This window comes from Eriocheir sinensis, chromosome 60, assembly GCF_024679095.1.
Source record: "Eriocheir sinensis breed Jianghai 21 chromosome 60, ASM2467909v1, whole genome shotgun sequence".
NCBI lineage: Eukaryota > Metazoa > Arthropoda > Malacostraca > Decapoda > Varunidae > Eriocheir > Eriocheir sinensis.
The window spans coordinates 10,180,120-10,196,530 of record NC_066568.1 but is presented as its reverse complement, the minus strand read 5'-3'; the positions used below and the strand labels follow the sequence as shown (position 1 = coordinate 10,196,530).

General features: G+C 42.7%; 1 protein-coding gene across 5 annotated transcripts; it reads right to left on the bottom strand.

Annotated features, from left to right (window-relative positions):
* Window positions 1-931: 931 nt before the first annotated feature.
* Window positions 932-15,572, bottom strand: LOC126985949 (peroxisomal membrane protein PMP34-like). 5 transcript variants are annotated; one of them, XR_007739191.1, is made up of 9 exons: window positions 15,065-15,546; window positions 14,012-14,072; window positions 13,654-13,720; window positions 13,195-13,340; window positions 12,488-12,658; window positions 10,753-11,000; window positions 9,154-9,221; window positions 7,176-8,503; window positions 932-7,039 (listed from the first exon to the last, which is right to left on the bottom strand). XR_007739191.1 is itself a non-coding variant. In XM_050841553.1 (9 exons), the coding sequence occupies exons 2-9, from the start codon at window positions 15,128-15,130 to the stop codon at window positions 8,347-8,349; spliced, it is 984 nt and encodes a 327-aa protein (XP_050697510.1). In that variant the 5' UTR covers window positions 15,131-15,400; window positions 15,499-15,572; the 3' UTR covers window positions 932-8,346. The 5 variants fall into 5 exon arrangements, 1 of the variants encoding a protein (XP_050697510.1); XR_007739193.1 differs by having other exon boundaries at window positions 932-6,661; XR_007739190.1 differs by having other exon boundaries at window positions 932-7,175; window positions 7,312-8,503.
* Between the last annotated feature and the right edge of the window lie 839 nt (window positions 15,573-16,411).

The following is a 16,411-nucleotide window of genomic DNA, read 5'->3' as shown; positions in this document are numbered from 1 at the left end:
TAGTTTTCCCTAATCCGAGTCTCAAAGTAGGTTTTGCTGACTTTTACAACAGCCGTGATGCAAGAAAGGTTGCAGGGTACTTTCTTCCCCCAACAGCCTTTTTATAAAAGTTGAAATTATGTGAGAAAGGCTCTTCTATTTTTCTTATTGTGATTCTTATTTTTCTTTCATGGTGGTGGTGGTGATAGCATAATGTTAAAAGTCCAATAGCATTTCCTGTTCTCTTAATTTTGCTTGAAAATCACTATAATAATAATTTCGCTATTTCCCTTCAAGTGTCAAGAGCATGTGCCTTACTCACACCCCTCTGATAATGCACTATGCTGACAAATATTAGCGGAGGGTGTGAAACAAACTGTGGCAAAGTATCATAGTGATCCAACAGATACTTACTGAGATATTCCAGAAAAATGATATAACACAGCCTCTGAAATCCATAGTAGAGCACTTCATCATATCATTAATAACTTTTTACTGCTTACTCATCTGTATTAGCAGTAGCATTAAATCTCTCCCCTTTGCACTTTTTATTTGGTGCTGATAACACTATACTAAAATGTTACAACCCCCCCCCCCAGAGTGCCACACAGAGAACGAGATGAAGGCGCGTGACCCTGTGCGTTGCCGGAGCTGTGGCTATCGCATCCTGTACAAGAAGCGCACCACAAGACTCATCGTGTTTGACGCTCGCTGACCCCACACAACACCTGGCCATCGTGTCACTTCATTCAGCTGGTGCTTGGCCTTGTTGTACGATGACAGCCGTGTGCCAATGTACCCCTCAACACCTCCCTACTCTGTGTGTATTTAATGTGTACTGCTCTGTAATGTGATACGCCTCTTTTTTTTAATGTTTTAGTTTTCATTATTACTGTGGCTGATTTGTCTTTTTTAACCCGTTTTTCAAGGCGAGGTTAGTTGGTTTGGTTGATTTTCATGTTTTACAGCTGAGTTTGTGAAATGTTAACTCAACTTCGTGAAAATCCAACCACTGTGGCTGATTTGTCTTTTTTAACACATTTTTCAAGGCATAGTTAGTTGATAACGTCGACTCAACTGTGTGAAAATCCAACACTTCTGGCTAACTCCAGCCCAAAATCTATAATTCAAAAAGCCAAACTAGCCACAGAATGTTAATAAGAACTAATATGTTTAAAAAGTCTGGCAATAGTCAACATTATTTGTCTGGCCACACACCAGCATACACACCCATGAATTATCCATTTCAATTGATGTGTGCTTTTGTAATAAAATGACAATACACATGATTTCTCCATTTCCTTGTCATAACTATGAATACCTCCCAGCACATCCCCATATTGACATGATGGAGATGCACAGGTAGACAGACAGCATGCTCTGTTGTTTATTTGCTAGTGATGACAGACTATGCCAGCGACACACTCCTACAGTCCTATTACAGACCCATTGGAACAGAGCCTTGGTGGCCAGTGCTTTAGAAGATGGCTGATAGAAATAATGCTTAGTTTGTGCAGTGGACTGTAAAGTTGTATCCATTGAAGGTCACAATCTCATCATTAGCAGATCTACGTTTTTCTTAATCTTCCTGATATAAATTTTAATAAGTAGTTGAAAAATTAACCTATAAAATGATCTGCTGTGACTAGATGCTGAACCACCTGAGTCCCAGTGGTGGCTGGTGGCCTTATCAGTATCACAGGAAATCTGGTTTCTCCCAAAGTGTAACAGTCTTTTCTAATGATAAAAATGTATAATATATCGCAGTCATCCATTACATTCAAAGCTAGCATCTTTTCAGCAAACTTGGCTCCCCAGCTTTACCTTATAAAAATCTAAATTGGCATTTTTAGCCATTCACTTTAGGACCACTTGATTTTCTAAGAGCTTTGTTCCATGTACAGCTGAATTATGGAACTCTTCCTGATGGTGATGTGAATGGCCACTAAATCCTCCCCCTTCTCTCGCCACCTTCATCACCACCACCATCATAAATGAAGAGTAAAAATCATTATAAGAAAAAACTACACCAGCCTTTCTTACATAGAGTCCTCTGAATTCTCCACAGGCTGACTTTCTCTGCCTATGACACATAATTCTCCTGTGCAGCTGATTTTCTCTGCCTATTACACCAATGATAAATAATGATGAAGACTTCCCTGCTGGGTGAAGCTGATCAGAAGTCAAGGTGCTGGAGCATTCAAGTGTTGGGAAGGCAGTGGCCAAGTGGTCAGCATGTGGACATGGTGATCCCAATGACCATGGTTTGATTCTCACCACGAGAGGCTGGCAAGTTTTAACCATCACTGAGTGGCAGAAGATTGCCCACATGCTGCCCAGATCTTCAGTTAACCCTAACTTTGGTGACTTTGGTCAAGAGGTGCAACAGGGAGCAACATGGGCCAAGCAAGTCATACATCAGGCCAATCACTTTAATTAAAATTGGCCTGCACCACTAACAGGCTGCAGCCAACCACCAGGCCCCTCAAGAGACCCTACTGCCACTATGGGCAGCACATATAAATATAGATAATCAAAAAACTGGTGTGTGCCACAACACTACCAGCTGTGGTCACACTTCACAACACTATGAAGGGTTACTCAACCATTCCTGGCACTTGGTCAACAGTTTAATGCTGTCACTAAGTTTTGTGCACTGGCTCATTACATTTGGCAAAAGTAGATTAGAAACCTTATCATATAAAAGTCCAATAAATGACTCCTCTCATGCAAGATATATGGCAATCTAACAGCACTTGTCCTTCCCTGACATGATAAAAAGACTTAATTATATATAAATATTGACGTCCTGCTCCCTGAGACAGGCAATCATACACTACAGTTACCAGAGCCACAGAACAGGAGTGTGGCCACCCTCACCACAGGCGCCAGGCTGTTACCAAAGGAGCCGCATGAAACTCATATTGGTGTTGATAAGAGTAGTGATTGTTTGTGTTCTTGGAATCATCAGCATCTTGAAGAAGCACCCAGGGCACAAAAAAACACTATTGTATCAGCATAAGTTTGAACTTCTTACAGTTCATTAGGTAGAAACATGGCACCTGTGATGAGGGTAGCCACCTCCCATTCCTTGGCTCTGTTACAGGCTATTCCTTACATGGCTTGTACTAAAAGCAGAGGAAAGACTCCATTCACTTCATGAAGCCCTAACAGACTTCATCTTATGGTATACTTCACTAATACAGTAATAACCCGCCTTACGTCAGTGAGTGGTTCCAAAAGCTTTTTCTTTCAAAAACCAAACAAAATTCCTTAAAAATGCCTCAAAATGACTGAACACACAGTAAAACTTAATGTGAAACATTGGACAACAAATGTAAATGCCCTGTGCACACTACCACTGTCACTTAAAGGTAGAAGACATATTTCCTTGATGAAAGTCAGTGTGGGCAAGCGGTGACGGTGGTGAGTGGTGGTTTATACAAGCTATATGTGCTGTAGCAAGACAAACACCCTACAACTAATGTTAACAGCACTCAGAAGAATGTAACTTGTTGAGGCATGGTATATCTATTACATGCTATATATAAACATATGGTTATATATACACATAGGCATATCACACTATGGCGGTGGTCCAGACACAGTCTTGGTCATCAGCCGTGCGCCAAACAAACACTCACCAGCTGAGGCAAATAAACCTTCAGACTCGTTTAGAGCCAGCAAATCACCTTAAAATGGTGTTGGTGTTGGTGTGGTGTACGTGTGTATGGTATGTGTACTGCAATACGGTGCTGCTCCAGACCAAGTCTTGGCCATCTGGTGCAGGGTAAGTTGCTGAGTGACAAAGTCGGACACACTGGCGCTCACCAAACAAAAACTTACTCCAGACAAGTGGTGCAAAGTTGAATTTGACACAAACTGACATAAGGCAGGCTATGACTGCAATCACTAATGCAGTTATGGGCTGATAAATATTTAGATAAAAACGGATAAATAGATAAAAGGCAGAATTACCAACATGAGACACCACACAAAATAAATACATTTGCAAACATATGCAAATGTCTTTGTCATCTCATATATAGATACATCGTTGTGCACAGTAATAAATAATAATAATAATAATAATAATAATAATAATAATAATAATAATAATAATAATAATAATAATAATAACAACCACACTAATAAATAAACAATAATAAATACTTGTTCATTACCCCAAACAATAACTACGGCACACACAAGAACCCTGAATATTACTTCCCTGACCCAGCACTTTGTTTTTTGTACACAAGACTGATGGCCGTTAACTACTACTGTACTCGACAGACAAACCTCAACACCTTCTACTTTGTTTTACTATTCAGAAGACTACTGGCTCTTCACACTAACAACATCGGCCCCTTCCTCAACCCCTCCTAACCTTGACAGATAAACCTCAAGTCTGTATCTTAAAACGTATCAACCCCTCAGTTCGCCTGTTTGAAAAGCCTCTCGTGGAAGTTCCTGGGATTCTCATGGACTGTTTTGTGATCCTGGTGATATTTTACACTACCTCCATACACTGAACGGGAAAAGTCACCCATGAAAATCCAGTTAGTCCTCTCTGTGGCCTTGGGAAATGGTAATAAAGGGAGCTCAGTAAATTTAATAATACTGACTTCAGTCCCTTCCAACCTAACTCATCCCAGGCCCCTGACACCAGACAAGGGGCAAGGGGAGGAGCTTCACCCTTCACCCCAAGCCATGAAGCCAGGGGAGGGTGGAAAGAGGAATGTGTTCATCTATCAGTAAAATATCAGGTCAGTATCTATCAGTAAAGTAACAGTATCTATTAGTACATATATCAGGTCAGTGTCTATCAGTACAGTGTGAACAGCCACCAGCCCAGCACACCAAACTACTGCCTCACCTCTCTAGGCTGACCAGTGTTCCTTCATGCTGTGCCTGCCCTGTCCTGCCTGCCTATACCTCCGGCCTGCTGCTGTCCTCAACCACACCACCCTGCAACTGTACACACTCACTCGTTAAACATACAGTCTTACATGATGCTCAGTGAACATTTCATCGTGATGCCTAATAACTGTTTAAATTATGTCACTACTTTTTTTTGTATGCAACTGTTTTGTATGTAATGTTTCAGCAATAAAGATGATGAATTGAACTGTTTAAAAGGAAATACTACTGCATATACTTGTGTAAAAGATGAGTGGTTTACAGAGTTCATAGAGACAAGTCCAGGAGGCATGACTTTTACATGGATAATACTTCCTACAGTCAGACTCCTCCATGAAGTCTGATTGGTTGGGGCCCTGGCCATGGCACAGCCAAATTTAGCCTCCAGTATACAGAATATTTTGTCCACACTTTCAAATAGTAAATAGCTGACACATGAGAGAGAGTAAGATGCACTGGGGGCGATGCAGCAGCACCCAAACGGACTTCATACTTGTGTCAGACTGTAGCAGTTTTATATCCCTTCCTCAGGCAAACCTTCCATGACACTGATGTGATTCCTATACATACTTTCACACTAGTATAAATGGTGTTACCAAAGACCCACACACAGAACAAGACACCTCTCCCTTCATACATCAGTAGTTGCTCAAGATATGAAACAGCAAGGCTAACCACTATATTTGTGAAGTTCTTCCTGCCTCACTGTGACTAGTATATCCTTAGGGGAAGCAGCAGCCTAAAAATAACAGTAAAATAACAAGAGGGGAGGTGGTGGCTGAATAGTTAGCAACACAGACATGGTAATCTCAACAACCAGGGTTCAAGTCTCACTTTAAGTTGCTGACAATTTTCAACCATCACTGAGCAGCGGAAGATTGCCCACATGACACCCAGGTCTTCAGTCAACCCTAACTTAGGTGACTTTGGTCAAGAGGAGCACCGTGGGGCATCATGGGCCAGACAAGTCATACATCATAGCAGACACTTAAAATAAATAATCACCAGCATCACTAATGGGCTGGACATCCATCAGGTCCCTCAAGAGAGCCTACCGTTGCCATTGGCAGCATATAAAAGACAAAATACAACTGTGGGTCATGTTGTGCTAACCATGGACCCAAAGACGACTTCACAGGTCAAAACACACTCACACAGAGCACAGCAAGGCTTTGTGAGGCTGTGTTGTTGTGTTGCCACACTGAAACATTACCACCAGCCCACCATTGGCCCCTCAGCTCTGCTTCACCACACAACAGCAACAAAACATGCTGTCATTACCCTCAGTCATAGCAAAAGCCAGACACAGTTCCTGCAGGCCTTCTACATGCTTCGTACAAGGTTCTTTTATGTTTGTGACTTACTCATTCAACAGTAATATTAAAGCTACCTTCACAACACAATCACCGGTTAGGTAAGTTAGGTTAGGTAGGTCATTTCAATATTTGTTCTGGACAAATTTCTTCAGCCTGCGATGACCCAGCCGGACAATATCAAGTATCAGGAACACACAGACGCGGTAATACTGGCAGGGAATACCAGAATATCGTTGCATTAATACCTCGGGTTTCTCACAACACAGTAAATGCCAACAAATAAATGCAGCAGAGCCTAAGAAAAAACAACAAAAGTTACACTGCAGAATGCTGAAGACTAGCGGAGAGCTGCTGAGAGCTGACCATGGAGAACACAACAGCCACAAACAGAATATACAAACAACAGGAAAATGCTGGAAAACTCACAACAGATCTAGCATAACCTAAGAAGGGACAATCAAAGCTACACTGGGGAATGCTGAAGCTGCTGTGTGCTGGCCATGGAGAACACAAACCACAAACAAAATATACAAACAATGTAAAAATGCTGCAAAACTCACAACAGATGCAGTAGTATGACCAAGGAAAGAACAAAGTTACACCAGGGAATGCTGAAGCTGTTGTGTGCTTGCCATGAAGAACACAACAACCACAAACAGAATACACAAACAGGAAAATGCTATACGATGCAGTATGACCTAAGAAAGAACAATCAGATACACCAGGGAATACTGAAGCTGCTGTGTGCTGGCCATGAAGAACACAACAGCCACAAACAGAATACACAAACAACAGGAAAATGCTATACGATGCAGTATGACCTAAGAAAGAACAATCAGATACACCAGGGAATACTGAAGCTGCTGTGTGCCGGCCATGAAGAACACAACACCCACAAACAGAATACACAAACAACAGGAAAAATGCTGGAAAACTCACAAACAGATGCAGCGTAACCTAAGAAAGAACAATCAAAGTTACACCGAGGAATACTGAAACTGCTGTGTGCTGGCCATGAAGAACACAACAGGCACAAACAGAATACACAAACAACAGGAAAATGCTGGAAAACTCGCAACAGATTCAGCGTAACCTAAGAAAGAACAATCAAAGTTACACCGGGGAATGCTGAAGCTGCTGTGTGCCGGCCGTGGAGAACACAACAGCCACAGAATATACAAACAACATAAAAAATGCTGGAAAACTCACAAACAGATACCCAAAGAAAGAACAATCAAAGTTACACTGTGGAATGCTTTAGACTAGCAGACAGTTGTTGTGGAGAAGGTAAAGTTTGGAGCACATCCCATAGCTGTGCGTGGCCTCAGTGCTCATCTCCATCACATTGACCCTTTAGCCTGTGGTGGGAGAGAGCCCTTAACCCGACACAGGGCCAGCGTGACATCCAGATTGCCACAGTGTGCCTTCCCCAGGTGTCCCCAGGTACACATTTATCAACCAGCCCAAAAGGAAGGATGAACAGCTGGGTGGCCTGCAAGATGACCGCACAGGCAGGGATTCGAAACCAGGCCTGCAGATTTGTAGTGAGAGATGCTATCCACTGCACCAAGGAGAAGTGACATACAGAAAATCAACTGATGGACATTGCTAACCTCTGCCTCAGCCTGCTGCCTTCCTCCTCCTGTTGTAATGCTAATGAGACACACAACAAAAGAGGGAAAAAACAGGTGTGTGCTCCACATGAAGAGCACACCAGCCATCACCTCACACTGAACACACAAACACAGCAGGAAAATACTAGAAAAGTCAAATTAAAATCAAAACATGAAAGAAAACAAACAAACCCAACACTGGACATAAAATAAGTAACTCTACATACATAGATTGGTCTAATGAGCTTGAACACACACACACACACTAATTCATTCTTCCAAGAGTGGCAACATCTCTCTCTCTCTCTCTCTCTCTCTCTCTCTCTCTCTCTCTCTCTCTCTCTCTCTCACACACACACACACACTAATTAATTCATCCAAGAGTAGTAATACATCTCTCTCTCTCTCTCTCTCTCTCTCTCTCTCTCTCTCTCACACACACACACACACACACACACACACACACAGACAGACCTACTACCCCCCCCCCCCACACACCCAGCCAGCTCAGCGGCCTACACAGCCACAGCAGCCACGCGCCGCCGCCCCATCAGCACAGCAAACACAGCAGCGGCAATCTTCTCGTAGCACACAAACATCAGCGCCGCCGCCAGCACCGTCTGAAGCAGCTTGGCCTCCAGACCCTTGAACAGCCCTCTCGGTCCATGGGTCCTGGGGAAATTATTATTATCATTATTATTATTATTATTATTATTATTATTATTATTATTATTATTATTATTATTATTATTATTATTATTATTATCATGCCCTTGTCTATTAGCGCAAGTACCTAAGACACCCAGAAAAAGCAAATGAAATTGAAAACAGTGAGAAAGAGCACAAAGGAGAAGTGAAATTTGCTCCTTAGTGAAGATATAATACAGCTTCCAAGGGTCAGTTTTTACCCAAGACTGATCTTTTCATATGTATACATGATAATAATAATAGTAATAACAAAAATAATCATTATAATAGCACATGGACTATACTTTTCTAGGTTAAATTTGAGCACATGGACTATACTTTTCTAGGTTAAATTCACTCCTTAGTTAACCATACCATAACCTCAGGGGGTCAAATTTTACCTGAGATTAACCTTTCCACAAACAGAGATGATTATGGCAGGTCACCTTATCATGATCCCCTGACCTGATGCTGTTAAGTTTGATAGATGTATACTTTGATACACAAATACACACTTTTAATGAACATCATGAACAAAATATCAGGTTATAACCCCTCTTACACTACATTGGTTCCATAGAGACCTCCTTCACCCTTATAGCAGAACCCCCTTCACCCTGTCCTCTTGAACTCACCTCAGGATGTACATGAGGAGGGTAACGATGCCAGCCTTCTGTGACAGCCCCTCGTAGCTGTGGCCGTGCTGGGGGGAGAGAGAAGGGGGGTAAGATGGAGGGAGGAAGGGTGGTATGGAGGGAGTTCATTTTATATCCTTTAATATGGGGAGTTTCAATAAATCATATACACAAAATTGATAATCTCTCTCTTGCTTTATTTTCAGTCACTTTTGTGGGACCAGGATCTTATCTGGCTGGGTTTTTTCCCTCATTCCCGAAGAGTTTCATGATAACATAAACAAAATTAATATTCTCTCTTTTGTTTCTAATTTAATTCCTCTTTCGAATAATATATATAAACTTTTCCTATTATTTCATCCCTTAAAAATCCTTCATCAACAACAGCCTGACTCACCCTCTGCTTCTATCATCTTTGAAGGGGTAGCATCTTAACAAAGAACCAATTTTTTCCTTCATTCCTAGAAGTTAAACTCTTCCTATTATTTCACCCTTTAGAAAACCCATCGCCAACACTCAACAACAACACTCACCCTCTGCTTCCATCATCTTTTCTCTGACATATTAAAACAATCAATAAAAGAAAGTAAAAAGAGAGGTGATGAAGACTTTGGAAAAAGACTAAGTGAAAAATATAAAGGGAACAGGAAATCATATTGGAAAGAAGTAAAAAACGAAAGAATTGCAGAAAATATCTCCCCAAGTAAAATAAATGAAGTTATGGATGAGAATGGAAAGATGTTGAAAGACAGGGAAGCTGTGATAGGGAGATGGAGAGAATATTTCAAACACTTAATGAATTTTGAGGATGGATGTCCAGCAGCTGTAACAGCAACAGTTTTGAGTGGAGGTAGAGGAGGAGTATATAAAGAAAGAAGTATAACATATGAAGAAGTAAATCAAGCAATAAAAAGATTAAAAAAAAATGGAAAGGCAGCAGGAATTGATGGAATCACAGCAGGAATGTTGAAGTGTGGAGGAGATGTAGTCATTAAATGGATGGTCAAGATATGTGAAGTAGCATGGGAGGGGGGGGGGAGGGGTGCTAGCAGACTGGACAAAAGCCATCATTGTCCCAGTTTACAAGGGGAAGGGCAGGAGAGGGGAATGTGGAAGCTATAGAGGTATAAGTCTGCTGAGTATACCTGGAAAGGTATATGGAAAAGTCATAATAGAGAGGGTGCAAAGACTTACAGAAAAGAAAATCAGTGAAGAGCAAGGAGGCTTCAGGAAGGGAAGGGGATGTGTGGATCAGATATTTTCCTTCAGGATGGTAGTAGAAAAAATAATAGCAAAAGGAAAGAAACTATACACTGCCTTCATGGATTTGGAAAAAGCTTATGACAGAGTCGATTGGATTGCATTGTGGGATGTTTTGAAGATTTATGGTGTGGGAGGAAAACTGCTTAGTGCAATAAAGTCTTTCTGTGAGGATGCATCTGCATGTGTCAAAATTACTGGAGAAACAAGTGAACATTTTGAGATAAAAGTGGGCTTAAGACAAGGGTGTGTCATGTCACCATGGTTATTCAATATTTATATGGATGGTGTTATTAGAGAAATGAAGGGCAAAGTTGGAGAAGTTGGAGTAAGACTCACCCTCTGCTTGGCCTGCACCAGCTGTATGGGGTAGGTGAGCACGGTGGCCACAGTCTTGGCGGCCGCCCCGACCATGAACACCGTGGAGGAGCTGAGGCTATTGTTGCCGGCCATGCGCTGGGCCTGGCGCTTGGCCGCCTCGTACACCATGAACTGGATGGCCGGGTTCACCGTCAGGATGAGGGACGAGGCCGCACCAGACCACAGCCCAGACAGGCCTTCCTCACGCCACACACGCCGCAGCCCATCTAAGGGAAGGGGGGGAAGGGGGTAGGTGTAAATAATAATAAGTAAATGTAGATGTAGACAAAGTAGAGGTAGCAGTAGTAGGTAGTAGGTTAAACATATGGTCATCTCTAAAATTAACAAATATATGGAACAGACAGCAACTCAAGACAGTGCTGCCAATCATGGCCTTCAGGTTATACAGTGGTGGGCACCCCTAACCGAAAAGTTAGCTTCACTAACTGGTAATCCACTAACTACAAAGTTAGCTTTGCTTACACTAAACCACTAAACTGATAAAAAAATTGTGAGAGCTAATGCTAACTGCTAACTTTTTTATATGGATTTAGCTTTGGTTTAATATTTTGACTCTAAAATCATTAAAAACAGACCTAGTGACATGAAATTTCAATATGTTGTAGCATAGACATAGAGCTTTCCAGAAAGGCATAGCATGCCAAAATCAGATGATGATAAAGGTGTACACAAATAAACAAATTAAATTCAGAAGTGTAGAGAAATAATCCTCCAGTTTATCCTAAATTCGTATATTTTACCCAAGATTTCCCGCAAATTTATGCATTTTTTACTTTTTTCCATAACAGACTTTTTTAAGTTTATACACTTCTTGTCAGGTGGAAAATAATGAATTCTTGTTATTAAATCCCGAGTTCAAAGAGTTGGAAATGGAAGATACATTACCCTATACTACCCAAAAGTTTCCCTAATAACTGTACAATTCCCCAACTTTACAGCGTAATTTACCTAAAAAAAAGTGGAAGCCCAGGAATTATTGCGCCATGTGGCTCAACTGGTGCTGCGTCTGCCCACAACGGACAAGAACAAACCTGTATGATTTTTTTAGTGGAGTTAAAGTTAGTGGAGGAGGAACTACATTTAGCGGAAGCTAATTGGTCTGATAGCTGTTTCCAAAGTTAGCGAAAACACTAATCAGCTAACGAAAAGGTTAGCTTCACTAATTAGCAGTTAACGGATAAGCAGAACCGTGCCCACCACTGAGAATGTACCACATGTCTAGCCTGTCACCTTAGGTCTTCACCACATCTCATGACATGACTTTTGCCTCACTGTACCTACCCAGCCAGGTCACCACCCACCAGGCAGGCCAAGGAAGACATGGAGGCAGTGTGCTGAAGAGGATGTGGCTGAATTGGGACAGAAAGACAATGGAAAAACCTGACATTGAACAGATGATGAAGATGGTGGGTTGAAGAGGATGTGGCAGCATTGGCAATTGAAGAGTCTGAGGCAAGGGACAGAAATAGATGGATGCGTACCATTGACCATCTAACCTCATGAGAGACAATGGAAAAACCTGACATTAAACAGAAGATGATGATGGTGTACTGGAGTGGATGTAGTAGCACTGGCCATCGGAGAGGCTGAGGCAAGGGAAAGAAAGATGTGGAAGTGTACCATTGACCATCAACTTCAAAAGAGATCATGGGAAAACCTGACATTAAACAGAGGTGGACCATGATGAACCTACCCAGCATTCCCTTGTAGTGATGGTTGGGGATAGCGGGGGTGGAGGTAGGGGTGATGGTGGAGGAGGAGGTGGAGGGCACACCGTTCTGGGGCCGCTGTCGCTGCACACCCTGCATCTTCAGCCTCGTGTTCACCACCCACAGCGGGTTGGTGACCATCACGTTGACAGAGCCTGAGGGAGGGAGGAAAACAGTAATGGACTGGGAAATAACTGATGTAAAATGATCCAAGAGGAGGTTAGGTTAGGTTGACACATCACACAACTACACACTCTCTCATCCCTTCTTACACCCCTCAGCCACAAACACCCTCACAACACACACTCCCTTTCTCATCCCATCTCAACACCCCATAACACACATAGCCATTCCCTCCCTCACCCCCATAATATACACATCCCTTGCAAATCACATACTCTCTCACCCCTTCACACACCCCTTTGCCTTACACCCTTACATCACATACCTCCTCCCTCACCTCTTACCTTACACCCACACATCAAGAGGATAACATCAAGACACCTCTCCATCTGAAACTGACCTCTCCTATTGCCACTCATCTCTATTTTCTTTTATAGGAGAAGTGCCGTGCGGACTTATTTATTTTCGTCAATCACCGACCTTGAGCTGCTTCCTTCACTACAAAAAAACTCTCGCCCCCAACACCTCACCCTCGGAGCATGGCCCAGGGAGTTAACCGTCCACTCACCTGCCATCATGGCCAGCAAAAGGTCCTTGACAGCTGCCTGCTCCCGGTTGGCCACGCGCTTGAGGCCGTGGAAGGTGTAGAAGTAGACGAAGTTGGAGCAGTAGAGAGACTCAATGACAGGAAGTAGCCCTCGGTATAGGCCAACGCTGGGGGGGGAAAGTATTAGACTTAGCAGTAATAGTAGTAGTAGTAGTAGTAGTAGTAGTAGTAGTAATAGCAGTAGTAGTAGTAGTAGTAGTAGTAGTAGTAGCATCATTGTGACTTCTGTATAGGCAGGGTGTATTAGGCTGGTTATCATTATTACCAATATGATTATTATTGTTATTATTATTATTATTGGTCTCTGATACAATGATGAGGGGAGGTGAAGAGAGAGGACAAAGGGAAAGAGGAGGAGGAATGAAAGGGGATGAAGAGGAGGAGGCAACTTGGCAAACACACACACACACACACACTTACAGTCCCTCCTGGCGGTAAATCTCCATCATCTGGACGAAGGTGTTCTTGCTGGTCCTTCCTTCCTCCACTGCCAAGACACAACACACACTCATTAAAAGTCTCAGCAGCTAGATAATATGCCCCCAACTGTACCTTTACCTTTACTATACTAAAAGGACTGAATTACGTTTGCCAGAGTACCAAACTACAGTGCACAAAGTAGATATGGAAATACATGAATTAACCACAAACTAGGTAGTAAAATACACAAGGGTCTATATACTACTCCTGTGGCAATCAATTTATGTGTCACTATATTGCTATCTATGCCACAAAAAGCAGTAGCACTGATACTGTCTGTGCTGTGGTGGACACTCACACTGCAGTCTGGTGCGCACGGTGTCCAAGGGGAAGAATGCTGACATGGCCACAGCTGAGCCCTGAAAACACCACAGGATATATTCATATTCATATTAACAATAGTAAAGCACAAAACACATAATCAGTATTCATCAAAAACGATTACCTAACAGCACCTCTTAATGTGGCAGGCTTATCCCCCTCCAGCTCCCTTTGATTATAATCTAACCACACTTAACACTGCCTCCTACCATGCAGGTTTTGCCCCTCCTTGACCACCCACTGAGCCATTTTGGCAAATATATCCTTTATGGCTGCTTTCTATTACAGGTGTTTTTTCTTTAATTTGATACTAATTCTGTTGAGTGCTTTGAGGCCTCATTTGTGGTGCAAATGAATAATAACCAAAATATGACCATGACAATTGGGTAGAGATTAGTACCACTAATAATGGACCAACATCTAGTTTCCAACTAAATCAACTGCTCTTCAGTTGTCAAATACATTTTCTAACCTTCAAACCTCCTGGAAAATCATAAGAAAGAATGTAGAGATGAAAACACGCATGAAAAATAGCCATGAATATGAGCTCAGCCACAGGAAATGGAGCAGCCCACAGCGTCCTGCGGATCACCACAGCCAAAATCTAATTGAAGTGTTCACATTCTTACTAATGGGGAGCTTTGCCCCCCTCAACCCCCTTAGATTCCCTAAAAGACAGAGCAATATATATGAGTAACAAAAGGGCCTTGTCCCCTAGACCTGTTTCTACATTTCAGTGCATTGGATGTTGGTCATTTTACAGCTGCTAATCATTTGCACAACAAACTAGGCCTTAAAACACTTACATGAACTAAAATAAACTATCAATTGAAAGAAAACACCTGAAATAAAAAGTGGCAATAAAGGAAATAAAAACACACCATTTCCTTGGGAAATGGTTACAAAAATAAAGAGCAACAAGACATCAGAGGGAGAAAAAGTTGTGCAGTGGGTGTAAAACTAGATAAATACTCAAAATTAGCAGCCTTCCCAATCTGGGCACCCCAGGTCAGGCCGGCACAGTACTCACGCATCCCCCGGCCACGGCGTGCACCAGGCTGCTGTAGGACAGCAGGCCGCTGCCCTGCTTCTGCATGGCTGCCGCGTCCTGGGCCTCACGCCGCAGGAAAAAAAGCCGGTGACGAAGGTGATGGCTGCCTTCCCCGCCCTGGTCCTCCTCTTCCCTCGCCGCGGTGCTTCAGCCCTTCATCTCAGCAGCGATGCTTCAGTCCTTCAAGCCTCGCGGTGGTGCTTCAATCCTTCAATCCTTGCGCCGATCCGTCAATCCACGCTGCAGGCCCTCAGTGATCGCCGTGGTGCTTCACTCCTTCACTCACCGCGGTGCTTCACTCCTTCACTTTCAGTCCTGTAATAGGCGTGGGATAAGTCTCTGCGCCGGCTCTCACTTGTCTCTGTTCTATACTCTGCACTGTGTTGCTATGAAGTGTAATAAAAGGTGAATACCGCACACGCCCGCCTCTGCACCGTCCTCCCCGGCCGCCGCTGTGTTTCCTCGGCCTCAACGGGCTAACAAAAACCCGCCCAGCCTCTATTTAGCATTTTGACTTCTTTATACCATTTATAGATTATTATTTGTATCTGTTTGTATTTATTTATCATTATTATTCTATACCGAAATGAATTCTCCCTCTCTCTATGTGTATTTTCGTGAATGTAAACAGGGGAGGCAAGGAATAAATAGGGGGGGGGGATATATATTACATGTATTACATAACAAGATAACAGTGGGTGGAAAATTCCTGCGTTTATACCTGAGTGTAACTTATTCATCTGAAGGAAACAGTTTAGCATCAAAGTAACACATTGTGGAGGGTGCAAGGGCGCGTGGATCGAGACATTATATGTTATATCTATTTATTCATCCATCTATTTGTCTATTTGTCATGCCCCGAGAGTTTAATTTTTCTCTTTTCTATTCTCCAACACGACCTCTGCGTGTATCGAAACACACGAGAAATTAATCAAGATAAGGAGGGTATTCGCCGGTTGCCTGGGGATTGAACCCGCGACCAGCGTGACGGGAGAGCCACTCCCTACCGAGTCGGCCAAAGATCTAGGTACCCCCCCTCGCCAAGTGGGTTATGAGAGGCTCCCTTACCAGGGCTAGTCGCCGCACTACACGGCTTTTCCCCCCTTTGTAGATCAATTTCTGTGTGTTGACAATGTTCCTTTGAGACATACCCCCAATATTCCCATTTTTCTATTAACCTCTATTGTTATCTCTTCGGGGAAACTCAACAGAATTGCAGGAGAGGATCCCACCGGTATGCCACCACTGTCATGCCCCGAGAGTTTAATTTTTCTCTTTTCTATTCTCCAAGTCGACCTCTGCGTGTATCGAAACACACGAGAAATT